The sequence below is a fragment of the Colletotrichum truncatum genome, assembly GCF_014235925.2.
Source record: "Colletotrichum truncatum strain CMES1059 chromosome Unknown Contig_0002, whole genome shotgun sequence".
Taxonomy (NCBI): Eukaryota; Fungi; Ascomycota; class Sordariomycetes; order Glomerellales; family Glomerellaceae; genus Colletotrichum; species Colletotrichum truncatum.
This window is the reverse complement of record NW_027222399.1, coordinates 3,966,114-3,977,968: the sequence shown is the minus strand read 5'-3', so window position 1 is coordinate 3,977,968 and position 11,855 is coordinate 3,966,114. Positions and strand designations below refer to the sequence as shown.

The following is an 11,855-nucleotide window of genomic DNA, read 5'->3' as shown; positions in this document are numbered from 1 at the left end:
CCAAAGACACCAATCACCGGAAGCGGCACTTGATATTTTTGTTTGAGGAAACGTTGGGAATGGTGGCCAACGAGTTGTATTAATTTACTGACGAGAATGGAGAGGCTCTCGCCTACTTGTAGCCCTCATCTGAGGTTGCCACCAATTTTTTTTTCCATTTTTTCCATTGCCTCATTCTGTATCGCTGGATAGATCCCTTTGCTTTCTTCTGCGATGATTCTTGCTATCACCTACCAGACAGTAAACATCACTGCCATAGGATCATGCCGTTCTGAATGCCTCCCGGCCCCAGCAAGTAAACGAGAACTGAATGCTTGCTATCCACATCGGAAACCCTCGTCATCGCTGCGCAATCATATGAGACCGCAGCTCCCTTGCTTGCGGCTACCACCTGCCAAACTCCGTCCGATACCATGCATGTCAAATAGCAGTCCCATGGTTCCTGCCCATCTGGCCAAACCAATGTTCAAGGACATACCAGCCCAGTGCTCCATTACCAACGGAATCCGAGAAGAACCGATAACCGATGGAGTGATAATACATCATAGAAAGTGTCGTATGAAAGGAAACCCTTTCGGCTTTTGTGCCCATTCAAAGTCGAGTGACGGCCTTCAAAGCAATGAAATTTCGTCAATCAAAACCGTGATATCTCCTGATGGGTACCATGCTACATTGTCGCCCTGTTGGGTGCCCGCGCCACAAGATACTTCTAGTTTGCCGCCGGCGGCGCGGCACCTGGGGCGCCACGACCACGGTATCCGGCTCTCCCACCTCGGCCGCCAAAGCCGCGGCCGCGACCACGACCTCTACCACGGTAGCCCCGGTACCCGCCATCAACGCTACCCTGGCCAAAGGTCTCCATGTTCTTGCGCTGCTCCTCGCCGCGCCATTCGCGTCCACCAGGCTTTTGGCCGTTGTTCTCGGCACGATCCTTGGCTTCGCTAGAGATATTGTCGAAAAATGATCGGGTCTTGTTGTATGCAATAGGAGGGTTTGTACTAGTTGTTTCAGCGGCAGGAACTTCAGCCGCCGCTCCGTTGGCCGGGGTTTCACCCAAAGGAGAGCCAGCAATGGCCTCCTTTACCAGGTCGTCCTTGTTGAACTTCGCGTTGGCTTGGGCGAAATCAAAGTCCGCTTCCGGAACATCCACTTTGGACTGACCCTGACCCTGTCGTCCACCGCGGCCGCGGCCACGACCACCGCCAGGCTGTGTGGTACGGGCAGCGTTCACTCTCATCTCGCTCACCTTCTTAGTCAAGTTGTCCATAGCATTCCCATTACCCTGAGGACCAGCAGAAACAGCGGCAGCACCAGCGTTCATGTTGGCCATAGCAAGAGCAACGGCGGCCTTTGCTGCCTCAGTCGCATCACGAACAGTTGCAGCAGTTGGAGCGGCGGCATTTCTGGGTGCAGTCTGAGCAGCATTGTTCTCATTAACAGGAACAGGGAATGCCTTGGGCATAGATCCCGCTAAAGGAATGGCGGGCTGAACACGAGCCGGATTCTTCGGTCCCGTAGGCACTGGCAACTCAACAGGCTTGGAGGGGCCAGCTGTGTTCAAGGACGCAGCGGTAGCCTTCACCTCAGCAGCAGTGGGCTTCGAATCTACCGGTGGGGTAGGTGCAGGTCCCTGCTGCAGGCCAGCAGCAGGGCCCGGCTTAGATTCACTCTGAACTCCTTGTGCGGCCGGGCTCACAGGCTTCTGCTTGTCACCAGCAGCGCCAACTGGCGTAGGCTTTGACTCGTGGCCACCGGGGGTGTCACGACTCTCGAGAGCCTGGCCGGGCGCGCCACCAGGCCCCGGAGGTCCAGGAGGCCCACGAGGTCCGGGAGGTCCTGGAGGGTAGTTGTAGTTCCATTGGTCAGGTCCGGGAGGGAAGCCTTGACCCGGAGGACCGGGAGGAAACCAACCCGGTGGCGGAGGGTACGGCATGCCACCCATTCCAGCGCCAGGACCGCCGCGGCCCGGAGCAGGACCCCATGGGCCAGGAGGCGGGTAGAAGTTGTTCTGGAAGGGAGGTTGGCCAAAGCCAGGTGCCGGTGGTGGTTGACTGTTGGGCCCTTGTCCAGGACGAGGTCGGGCCTAGGCGGAACATGATTAGCTGTGTTCTAGGATTACACATGTTCATATTCTATGACAGAATGACGCTTCAAATCAGAAGGAAGGCAACGGAAATTTCGACATCGTTTTTGCGCTTTTCCGACAAGACGATAATTTTTACATCCGCAATATTTCATCATATAGGCGTCGCCGAGGAGAGTAAAAAGGGAGTATAAACTTACGTTGACAATGGCGGGGTCCTCTGGCATGGCAGGAGGCTTGTTCTCCTTGATGCCTGGGTGATCCTCGATCCTCAAGTCCTTGACATCGCTGCCGCGGAAAATGATGTAATCGTAAACCTGATCGGAGGGTGCTATCTCTTCTTCGGGTCTACTCCTTCGGCCTTCTGTGCCGAAGGAGCGAACATTCTCGAGCGACACGGTCGACTCATCTGAGTTGATCTCGTGGAGAACGCCGACATATCTAGAGGCGATGAGCAAGGGGACTGGGGAGCAACGTGGACGTCCACCAAGTCCTTACCGAATGTCGCTTTTGGAAATGAGGGAGATGCGTGATCTAGGAGGGAGAGTTAGCGAAATTATTCAGGTGGCGCGCATTTAAAGACGCGATGAAAGTGGAGAGGGGAGTGGTGGACAGGTCTCCGTACCCTAAGAATTCTGACATCTCGGCTATTGTGGTCGCGTAAAGCACGCAACGAAGCTGTTTTGCGACTACGGAACGTTGAAAGGAAACGAAATCAAGATGCGAACGATGCGCTGCCGAGTGGGAAAATAAAATACAATCGCGCAATGGTAGGGGGGATGAATTGGGGCTGGGAGGAGGTAGTGAGAGGAAGAGGTGGAAGAGCGAGTAGGGGATGTTATTTGTGTGGAGGAAAGATTTGACCAGGACTGACGTGGAAGGACAGCAAGAAGAAAGCGAGAGGCTGAAGCGCCCCACCTCTCACCGCATTGGGATGGAGCCCTCCCAGGTGCTGTGCTGGGGCTGTGGCTGAACCTCGGTTAAATTGGATTTAAACTTGGTTCTGAGCTCTAGCTCGCAGGTAAGTGTGAATGTGGGGAGAGCTCCCTTCCAGACCACTTCACACTTGGCATACGTGAAGTAGTGCATTCTGTGGGCATCAACAACAAACCTCTCTGCACACTTTTTAATGTAAACGAAATGAAATCAACTATCTGCTACCTTGGTCAAGCTAAAGTGTTTTGGTACCCGGGTTTGTTAGTCCGGCCTCTGTATTTACACGTGATAGATTGAACCTTTCTAATGCTGAATCACACTGTATGCTTGATAGGTACACCTTATTTAGCGTCGCATGCTTCGACTTCTACACCTTCTTGTCTTCCGCGTGGCATGGAAGACCATAAGATTGACAAAACATCAAATGACATCTATTGTGAATCAAAGCAGGTCACACAGACTTTAGACATGGCATAGATGATGGATTACATCTGAGCTCAGACGAAGTTGGACATGACATGTATCAACGACAACAACACCACACTACTGACAGGTTAAGCGAGTTGAATATCATTCTGGGCTCGTTTTTGCTATCTAGTCCCAGGAATTGAATATCTTGGCTACACCATCGGGCTCGCCATCCAAAGTGCGGAGCCGTAGTAACGATGTTGCCGTCAGCAAGAGTTCAAGGAATAGGCAATGTACTCAAAGGAATGCGGCAGTCAACTGACTGTTCGCGATCGATCCGACTATTTCCTGTGGAAAAAACGAAGTATTTCGCTACTCTGAGCAAGAATGAAAGAGCATGGAGTAAATAGGAGAGCAACCGCAATGCTGCTCAGTTCTGTGGTTTCCAACGTCAAATAACAAGCGTTTGTTGCTAAGAGGAAGCCCAAAGTAAACCAGATTGATAATGCTCTGAGGCCGTCCTTCCCAAGCCCTTCTTTTCCTGTCTCTTATTCCTGTATTCTTGTATTTTCCCTTATTTTCCCTCTCGTTCAACTTCTTTCTTTTCGACAATGTCCAATTCATTGACGACGTCGCGGATACTGTCGGGAAGCTTGCCCATGTTGATCTCGCTAACAATGTCTTGTTCATCAACCTCGGCCAACAGATAAGACTGAACGATTCCGAGGTAATCTTCCTTGATGCCATTCTGACGGTAGGTTTGTGATCTGCCCGCTTCGTACATACCGTCACCCTGGCTCAGGCCCATTTGGTCGTCGCTCTTGTTCCGCCGAGGCTGGGGCAAAAGTCTGTCAGAGCCATTGCTACTGCTTCCGTCGCCAGCTTTCTTGAATGCTGCCAGTGGAGGCCATTCCACACGCTCTTCGTACGGTATGTCGTCCATATTGGTATAAAAGGCGTTCCAAAATATGTACGTAGAATATAGGGGAAAGAGTTTGCGAGACAGTTTATCCATCGACCGTTGCAGAACTGTTTCGTTTTCTTTCCGAAGCCAAACGGCAATGGAATCCTCCGCGTCCTTAAGCAGTGTTTCCTCCCGCCTTCTCGTTGTTCTCTGCCTATCCTCTTTTAGGTTTACTTTGCGCTGAAGTTGTTCGATTTGGCGCCACACCCGGACTTGTTCTTTATGGAGCTCATAGTTTTCTGGGGTTCGAGGGATTGCAGGCGACTGGAGAGCGCCAAAATGTTTCAAGTTCGCCATCAGCTTCTCGAAATCAGCGCGTCGTTGTGCTTCAGGACTAATCCACGTCTTTGTGTGTGACCACAGACCAGACTCGGCTGTTCTTGTCAATAGCTGCTGCTTGGTGTCGCCAACCAGTTGCTTTTTTTGGGAAGAAGGGCCGGTTGGAGCGTTAGGAGGAGGTTGGGGATGTCTAATACCAGTATGAACAGATTGCTGTTGACGGTTTCGATCTGATAAGGGCCCTGTAGGTACGTTGGGTGGTAGTCCAACTGATGAGCGATTGGGGCTGTTTTTGACATCGATGTCCCCTTCGAAGGCAGATGGCGATGTAGATGGTGAAGGTTGCGCCTGGCTTGATGTTATGGATGCAGTGGTTGCATAACCGTTGTCGTCCAGGTGGCAAACTAGCCCAGAGGATGGGGCAAGTGCATCAGAGTTGAGGCTGCCTCTTCGGAATGGCATCATTACAGTAGTATTTGATGACGGATCCGTCATCCCAAAATGCTGGGTGCGACCAGGGATGAATTCACAAGCAAGCTGCGAGTTGAAGAGCCCAGGAAGCAGGAAGGGGCCCGTCGGAGCCCCAGCCGAAGGGCAAGAAGTAAAGTGATGCTGAGCCATGGCTTCCTGTCGAAGTATAAATGATATAGTAAAGAGAGGAGCGTATTGGCTTTCTAAAGTATCGGTGATTGGGTAGAACCATAGAGACGGTTGGTGGCTGGTTCGTAATAATGTCGACACACCAAGTGAACTAAGTGTCGTGATGATAATTAACAGCTCGTTATAAATTGATGGATATTATTGATAGATCAAACCGTGTATGTGTGTATGTCTGGAGTTGTTAATCAGGTGGACGTATCATTTCGTGAAGGCAGTCGCCAGTTAGTTAATCACTCGAGACATGTTACCGTATAGACATCAGGAGAACAATGCTGTTTAGTGATGCCCAAAGGTAAGAACTTAAGTGCAATAGCTTCGCCTGAGGAGATAGGTTAGAAAGAACCATGGGTCGATTCCTTGGGACCCGAATTCATGATGAACCTTCAACCTGCTGAACAGATTTCCGGCTGTGCTTGTCTCGTTAGGCTTTGTCGACCGATTTAAGTGCTTATTTCAATTTCTAAGAACCCTTCTTCGCATAACACCTGTCTCTGTTTCTCATAAGTGCCGTTGGAGAGACCAGCAGACAAATTTGCGAGCAAGCATAAAGAAGGTGCGGATGAGAGCCTTTGGCAGCCTCGGACATTCTTAGAGCATACCCGAATTTTCCATACAAATTTCCGTGTGGGCATCACAGTTCCTACGAAACATACATACAAGTCAATCAAAAGGTTAGTCTCCGTGCTTATCATCACATGTAGGAAGGAATACGTTCGAAGTAGTTTAAAGTACACAAAACAGCATGCAGGAATGGCTCACATATGCTACTATGACGCGTTGAGCCAGACATCCGTGCAGCTTCTGATAGGAGAACACAAACAATAATGCTCTTCTGGGCGTATTTAGAACCCGTATATATTTGATCTTTATCGCCTGTTTTTATTCTTCCTCGGACTTGCCGCAACTTGGCCCGTCATCATCCTCATCTCACTCGTCATACCCCTCCCATCTGGGTTCTCGCCCCATGCGTCTGGTTTTCAATCCCAGGCCCATTATCTGTTGGGGATTTTTAAGCTAAATTTACCAGCCGCATGGCTTTCTGTGGTAATGTTAGTACTTAAAACATTCATGCTTACCTGCACCTCACGCCATGTTATATAGACTATACTTCTCCTATGCCAATCTTGCGCGACCAATTAGGGGCAATGCCAACATTTGATAGGCAACCAGAGGTGAAGGTAGACGCTGATTTAGGCCAAGCCATTAATTATCATATTTTTATTCCATGATGCACAGTTGACTCAAAACCGCACCGTAATACTCGGAATATACCTGCCACTCCGCTCTTGTCGGGGGAACGTCGAAATGGAGGTTGATGGGCTTAGCAGGGTATAAGAGATCATGAAGTTAACAGGTATAATTTAGCTAACCAGATATGCGATCTTGAATGGTTCCCTCCCCACATTGGTGCCGAGGTTTCCAACGACCGTGCAGTAGCTTCTCAACAATAACTCACAAGTTAATACCTAAGCCCCCTCCAGCTTCAGGTCGCCCAGTTCACCCACAAGTGCAACATTCAAATACACCGCACTCTCAAGAAGTTGGGAAAATCACAACATTATGGCCACCAAAATTACGCTCAAACTGAGCAACCGCTGTGAGTAGTGCTCTCTATTGCTTGCCAGAATTATCTTTCTGCAAGAACCTCCTGTCAAGGAGTCAAAAAAAACTTGAAAAAGCTTACACGTACCAATAGCTCCCAAGCAGCCGATCAGGAAGCTCCCGGAGTCAATTGAGGTCACTTCGGACACCTCTGTTGAAGATGTTAAGAAGGTCATTGCTCGTCAGATTGGTCTTAACGACCACAACCGCGTCGGTCTCTTCGATCCCTCGACTCAAAAGACTTTGAAGAACCGCAAGGCACAGATTGGCACTGAGCCGGCCGTCGTATCCGGCAGCCATTTGCTGGTCAAAGATCTAGGTTTGTTGAAGCTCCCTTGGAAGACAGGATACTCGGTAGACGTCCTGTACATGGACTAACAGCAGAGCGCAGGAACTCAGCTGTCATGGACCACCGTTTTCGTGATTGAGTACATCGGCCCTATCCTCATCCACGCCGCCGTCGTCGGCCTGCGCCCCTACATCTACTCCGGCGCCGACAAGAAGCCTCTCTCCCCGACGCAACTCCTCGTTTTCGCCATGTTCCTCGGCCACTTCTTCAAGCGCGAATACGAGACCCTCTTCGTCCACAAGTTCTCGGCCAACACCATGCCCCTGCGCAACATCTTCAAAAATTCCTTCTTTTACTGGGTTGTCTCTGGCCTCCTTTGCGCCTGGCACGTCTACTCCCCAACCTCCCCCACCGCCCTTGCCCGAAACGACGCCGTCGATGTCCTCGGCACCATTGTGTTCCTCTTTGGCGAGGCCTCTAACGCCCTCGTCCACCTCAACCTTGCCAGCCTGCGCACTCGCGGCGGCACCGAGCGACAGATTCCCCGCGGCTACGGCTTCTCCCTTGTCACCTGTCCCAACTACATGTTTGAGATTATCTCGTGGATCGGTGTTGTCATCGCCAGCCGCAGCTGGGCTGTTCTCTTCTTCATTGTCTGTGGCGCATTCCAAATGTCACAGTGGGCCAAGGGCAAAGAACGCGCCTACCGCAAGGAGTTTCCTGAGACATACAAGAAGAAGAAGTTTGTTCTGTTGCCCGGAATCTACTGAGCGCACTGTCTTTTGACGATTTCGAGTCTCCACGTTGACCTAACTGTCCGGAATCCTGGGCGGCAAGAAAGCGGCGGTCTGGAAAAGGTTACCATTATTTGAATTAAAACACATAAGAAATATGTAGAAGAGATGGAACCAAAATTCAGCAGCAAGTCGTTACCGCTGCGTTCATGCGCCCGTTTCGTCGAGTATCATAAGCCAATCGTTCCGTCATCAAGTGGTATCGTATCTCGTTCTAAAACCCGCCTTAGTCCATGAATCACAGTGTCGAAATGGAAGTCGTCTCAGATCCTTTTGCCCGTCCTTCTGTCCCATTGCTCGATGCGGCATCAGTCACACTCTGACTCGCCTCGGAGCAATTATCGTGATTAGTGTCTAACCCCATAGCCCTAGCAAGCGCAACACCATCGTCCCCCTGCTTCCCTTTCCCCTTACCTGCCTCTTCTTCGTCTCGCATCCTAACATCCCCGTCCCCATCACCAGCCTCGCTCCCGCTCCAGCTCCCGCTACCACTCCAACTCCCACTGCCGCAACTCCCGCAACTCCCTTCTCTCACAAGGCGGAACGTCTCTTCGAGAACTAGAAAATCCCTCTCCAACACCTCGGCCCAGTTCTGCACGTTACCCAGCTCCTTCACCCGCCCCGCCGCATCTCCCGCAAACCTGGCGAGCTTGTCGTTCTCTCTCCTTAGAGCGTCAGTAGCCTTCATCACGTCCCGTTCCTGCTTATCCAACGCCGCGGCGTTGGCGTGCAACATCTTTGCTCGGGACTGCAGCTCGCCGTCCAGCATGTTTCCGATCGACGCCACTACAGCCGCGCGCGCCTCTGAGATGTGCCGCTGCTGGTCTTCGGATGGCAGATTCGGGTGTAGCTGCTGCTGAGGAGCAGGCGGGGCAGGTTGCACAGCGGCATGGGGTGCCTGGCCCGCCTGCGACGCCGATACAGAAGTGTTGGAGGAGAGGGGATGTTGAGGGCGCGCCGCGCTCAAGACACTGTGGTTCTGGGATGCGGTCGTGGCAGCTGTAGTTGTCGAAGCGGCTGTAGATGATGGGGCTGGTGGTTGCGGTGCCGAGTTCCTTGCCGAGGAGGTCGAGGAGGAAAACATGATGCCGATGGCTTTTGAATGCGTATCACAGATTGTTCCTTTTGGCCCTGCCTTGTTGAGGGAATATTACCACCGCAAATGAGCAAGGACGGAAGAAACCTCCCAGTGGCTGGTAGATTGGCTAGAGGGGTAAGGGATCTAAAGTAGTTCGACCTAGATCGAGTAACTCGCAGAAACAACGAATCAGAGCATGCGATGGCATCGGCTGACAGCTCCCCGCATAAGCGAGGGTGCCGCTGCGCTTATGGCGGGGTAGCGGGGCCGCTAACCCCCCCGGACAGTCCCGGATTGACAGGAAATCCCCGGCTCCCACCTCTGCGTTTATTCCTCATTCGACCTCACGACGCGCTTTGTGTACGTTTGTTGTGTATTAGAAATGACTTCGCTGCACGTTCAAACCCTCTTCTCACGTCAGCACTTGGGGCTTTCGGGTATGGAATGACCAGGTCGTTACCCAAACTACGATGGAAAATACATTTGATACGGCAGTGTGTACAGATCTCTGGTTTCTTATACAAGAGGCTGATGATGGTAAGAATGTAAAATCCTCGTTGGAAAATGTCAAGAGCTTGGGTATCTTACAACTCGGACTATGGGCAGACAGCGAGGGCGCTAGGGGGAGAGCTCGCTCCTTGAGGGGACATTTCTTAGAGACATCGGAAGATAAATAGATGCAAGCCTGCCTGTTCCAGTTACTCTCTCCTTTTGCTTCTTCTCTCATCAATATCACACGAAATCTTTTAGTTCTACAGCAGTCTAAGTGAAATCGGACAAACATCTACAAAAATGGTGACTCTCTACAACGCCTCCATACCCATGATGATCAAGTATCTGGGAAATCTCAAGGCCATTCTCACCAAGGCCGAAGAACACATCGCCGCCAAGAATATCCACCCAGAGGAGATGATCAAATTTCGTCTTATCGAAGATATGCGCAGGTCCGCCACCTTATCCCTTCTCATCACCACAACTGCTGACACGTCACAGTCTCGACTACCAAGTTCAGTCCTGCTGTAATACGGCTAAATTCATCGCCTCTCGCCTCGCCGACCAGGAAAACGTCTTCTTTGAAGACGATGAGACCACCTTCCCTCAACTTCAGTCTCGTGTTGACCGTACAGTCGAGATACTGAAGGCCATCCCAGCCGAGGCCATGAACGGCAAGGAAGACGCAGAGGTCATTCTTCCGTCCAAGATGGGCAACTTTAGATTTACGGGGTACTCCTATATCGTCCTTTACGCTTGTCCCAACTTCCACTTTCATCTCTCATCCGCCTATTGCATCCTCCGCCATCTCAGTGTGCCTTTGGGTGCTTTCGACTACCTCGATTCTCAGAGGGATTTATTTGTCCAGGCGTAGAAGATGGACTAAGGATGAATGGAATGTGTATCCTCTGTTGACTTAAACGTTCATCTACGGAGGGGCTTCCTCGCCATGGGAGTTGGGTCTTATGATCAAAACTATGCAACACCCTTGCATTTCTTAGGGAATATGTAGAATATGTGCTCTCTCAGGTGTGTCCATGTTTCATGTTGTTTAGGTGTTAATGGTCGTAGTAAAGCCTCGGAACTCACTGCCAAGGTCCGAAACATGTAAATGTGCTCTTGCCCTTCGCACCCTTAATAATCTTTCCTACTTTATCATAATACCCTTGAGCAAGTAAAGTGTATGGAAGATTGGTGAAGTAAAAGATATGTTCATGCCTTAATAAAGAATATCGCAGACACCATGAACGAAAGCCCATTACTGGACTTAAACGCAATTGTAGGAGCGTAAGTTGAGAACAACACCGTCCAGTAAACGACTCTTATCAACCTCGCCAGTTCTATTTCCGCTAGTGCATCTGACTGCCGCGATGGATCCAATTGAAGAACGACGTACATGGTGGTGAAAGCGGTGTTGGCTAGATCATCCCGTGCATAGGTGGATTATGATAGGCATCAGCGGGAACAAATATTTCGTAGTCCCAAATCACTTGGCCTTCCGATTCGTACCATTACCCCCCATTTCCTGCCGAAATGGGAAGGCTCCGTGACAAACAGAATTCGCAGCCATTGCCAGCTATCTGCCAATTTGCACTTTTGGCTCGATTTCCACATGACCCCCTACCCTCCACGGCCCGAACCGCCGAATCTTTTCGGAAGTTCACTTTTGAGAAGCGACGGAGTGCTTAGAAACAGGCATAGAATTTGCTTCGTACACGAAGTTATCAGCTACAACCTAATGAATATTATAATACGAATGTGTAATCGTCTTGAGCTTGCTATTGACGGTGGGAATCGCAAAATATACTGAAAATCGCAGCCACGTACATGGTAACAGGCAAGACGCTGACAGGAGAGCGAGAGAGGTATAAAGCTGAAATCTAATAGCAACGTACCGTTATTTCATTAATGACAAACATATGAGGTAGAAAGTTTACCCAGTGAGTATGTATCAGGTTATGTATAACCAATCCGTTGACTTTTGGAACCAATGACCTAAGTTAGCAGTTATTCACCATTTCCAAATTCACAGACATCAAATGTCTGAATCAAAGGGTATGAACGTCTAGTTGTTCATTATCTTTGCCGAGGGGCAGCATCTAAAGTACAGTTGAGCGGCAGTTGATGTTTGACCGTGACACATGAACTCGTCGCGGGCATTTCTCTAAAATCCCCGCCCTCCATGTCCAGTATGTATGGATATGGCATCAGCTTTGCTTCGTAACTACAACATTACTGGCGTTTCGTAAACCTCTGTGTCCAGCCAGGAA

General features: G+C 50.4%; 5 protein-coding genes across 5 annotated transcripts; 2 read left to right on the top strand and 3 right to left on the bottom strand.

Annotated features, from left to right (window-relative positions):
* Window positions 1–709: 709 nt before the first annotated feature.
* CTRU02_204019 (Protein sum2) lies at window positions 710–2,725 on the bottom strand (the record flags this gene model as incomplete). Its single annotated transcript, XM_036731847.1, has 4 exons — window positions 710–2,083; window positions 2,284–2,524; window positions 2,582–2,617; window positions 2,709–2,725. The coding sequence occupies 4 exons, from the start codon at window positions 2,723–2,725 to the stop codon at window positions 710–712; spliced, it is 1,668 nt and encodes a 555-aa protein (XP_036576407.1).
* Window positions 2,726–4,001: 1,276 nt separating this feature from the next.
* CTRU02_204018 (uncharacterized protein) lies at window positions 4,002–4,370 on the bottom strand (the record flags this gene model as incomplete). Its single annotated transcript, XM_036731846.1, has 1 exon — window positions 4,002–4,370. One exon carries the CDS (start codon window positions 4,368–4,370, stop codon window positions 4,002–4,004), a length of 369 nt encoding a protein of 122 aa, XP_036576406.1.
* A 2,520-nt stretch (window positions 4,371–6,890) lies between these two features.
* CTRU02_204016 (steroid alpha reductase family protein) lies at window positions 6,891–7,991 on the top strand (the record flags this gene model as incomplete). The annotated part of the gene is made up of 3 exons (XM_036731844.1): window positions 6,891–6,927; window positions 7,027–7,251; window positions 7,324–7,991. The coding sequence occupies 3 exons, from the start codon at window positions 6,891–6,893 to the stop codon at window positions 7,989–7,991; spliced, it is 930 nt and encodes a 309-aa protein (XP_036576405.1).
* A 262-nt stretch (window positions 7,992–8,253) lies between these two features.
* On the bottom strand, window positions 8,254–9,099 carry CTRU02_204017 (uncharacterized protein; the record flags this gene model as incomplete). Its single annotated transcript, XM_036731845.1, has 1 exon — window positions 8,254–9,099. One exon carries the CDS (start codon window positions 9,097–9,099, stop codon window positions 8,254–8,256), a length of 846 nt encoding a protein of 281 aa, XP_036576404.1.
* A 786-nt stretch (window positions 9,100–9,885) lies between these two features.
* On the top strand, window positions 9,886–10,459 carry CTRU02_204015 (helix-turn-helix-domain containing protein type; the record flags this gene model as incomplete). Its single annotated transcript, XM_036731843.1, has 2 exons — window positions 9,886–10,037; window positions 10,087–10,459. 2 exons carry the CDS (start codon window positions 9,886–9,888, stop codon window positions 10,457–10,459), a joined length of 525 nt encoding a protein of 174 aa, XP_036576403.1.
* Window positions 10,460–11,855: the final 1,396 nt, after the last annotated feature.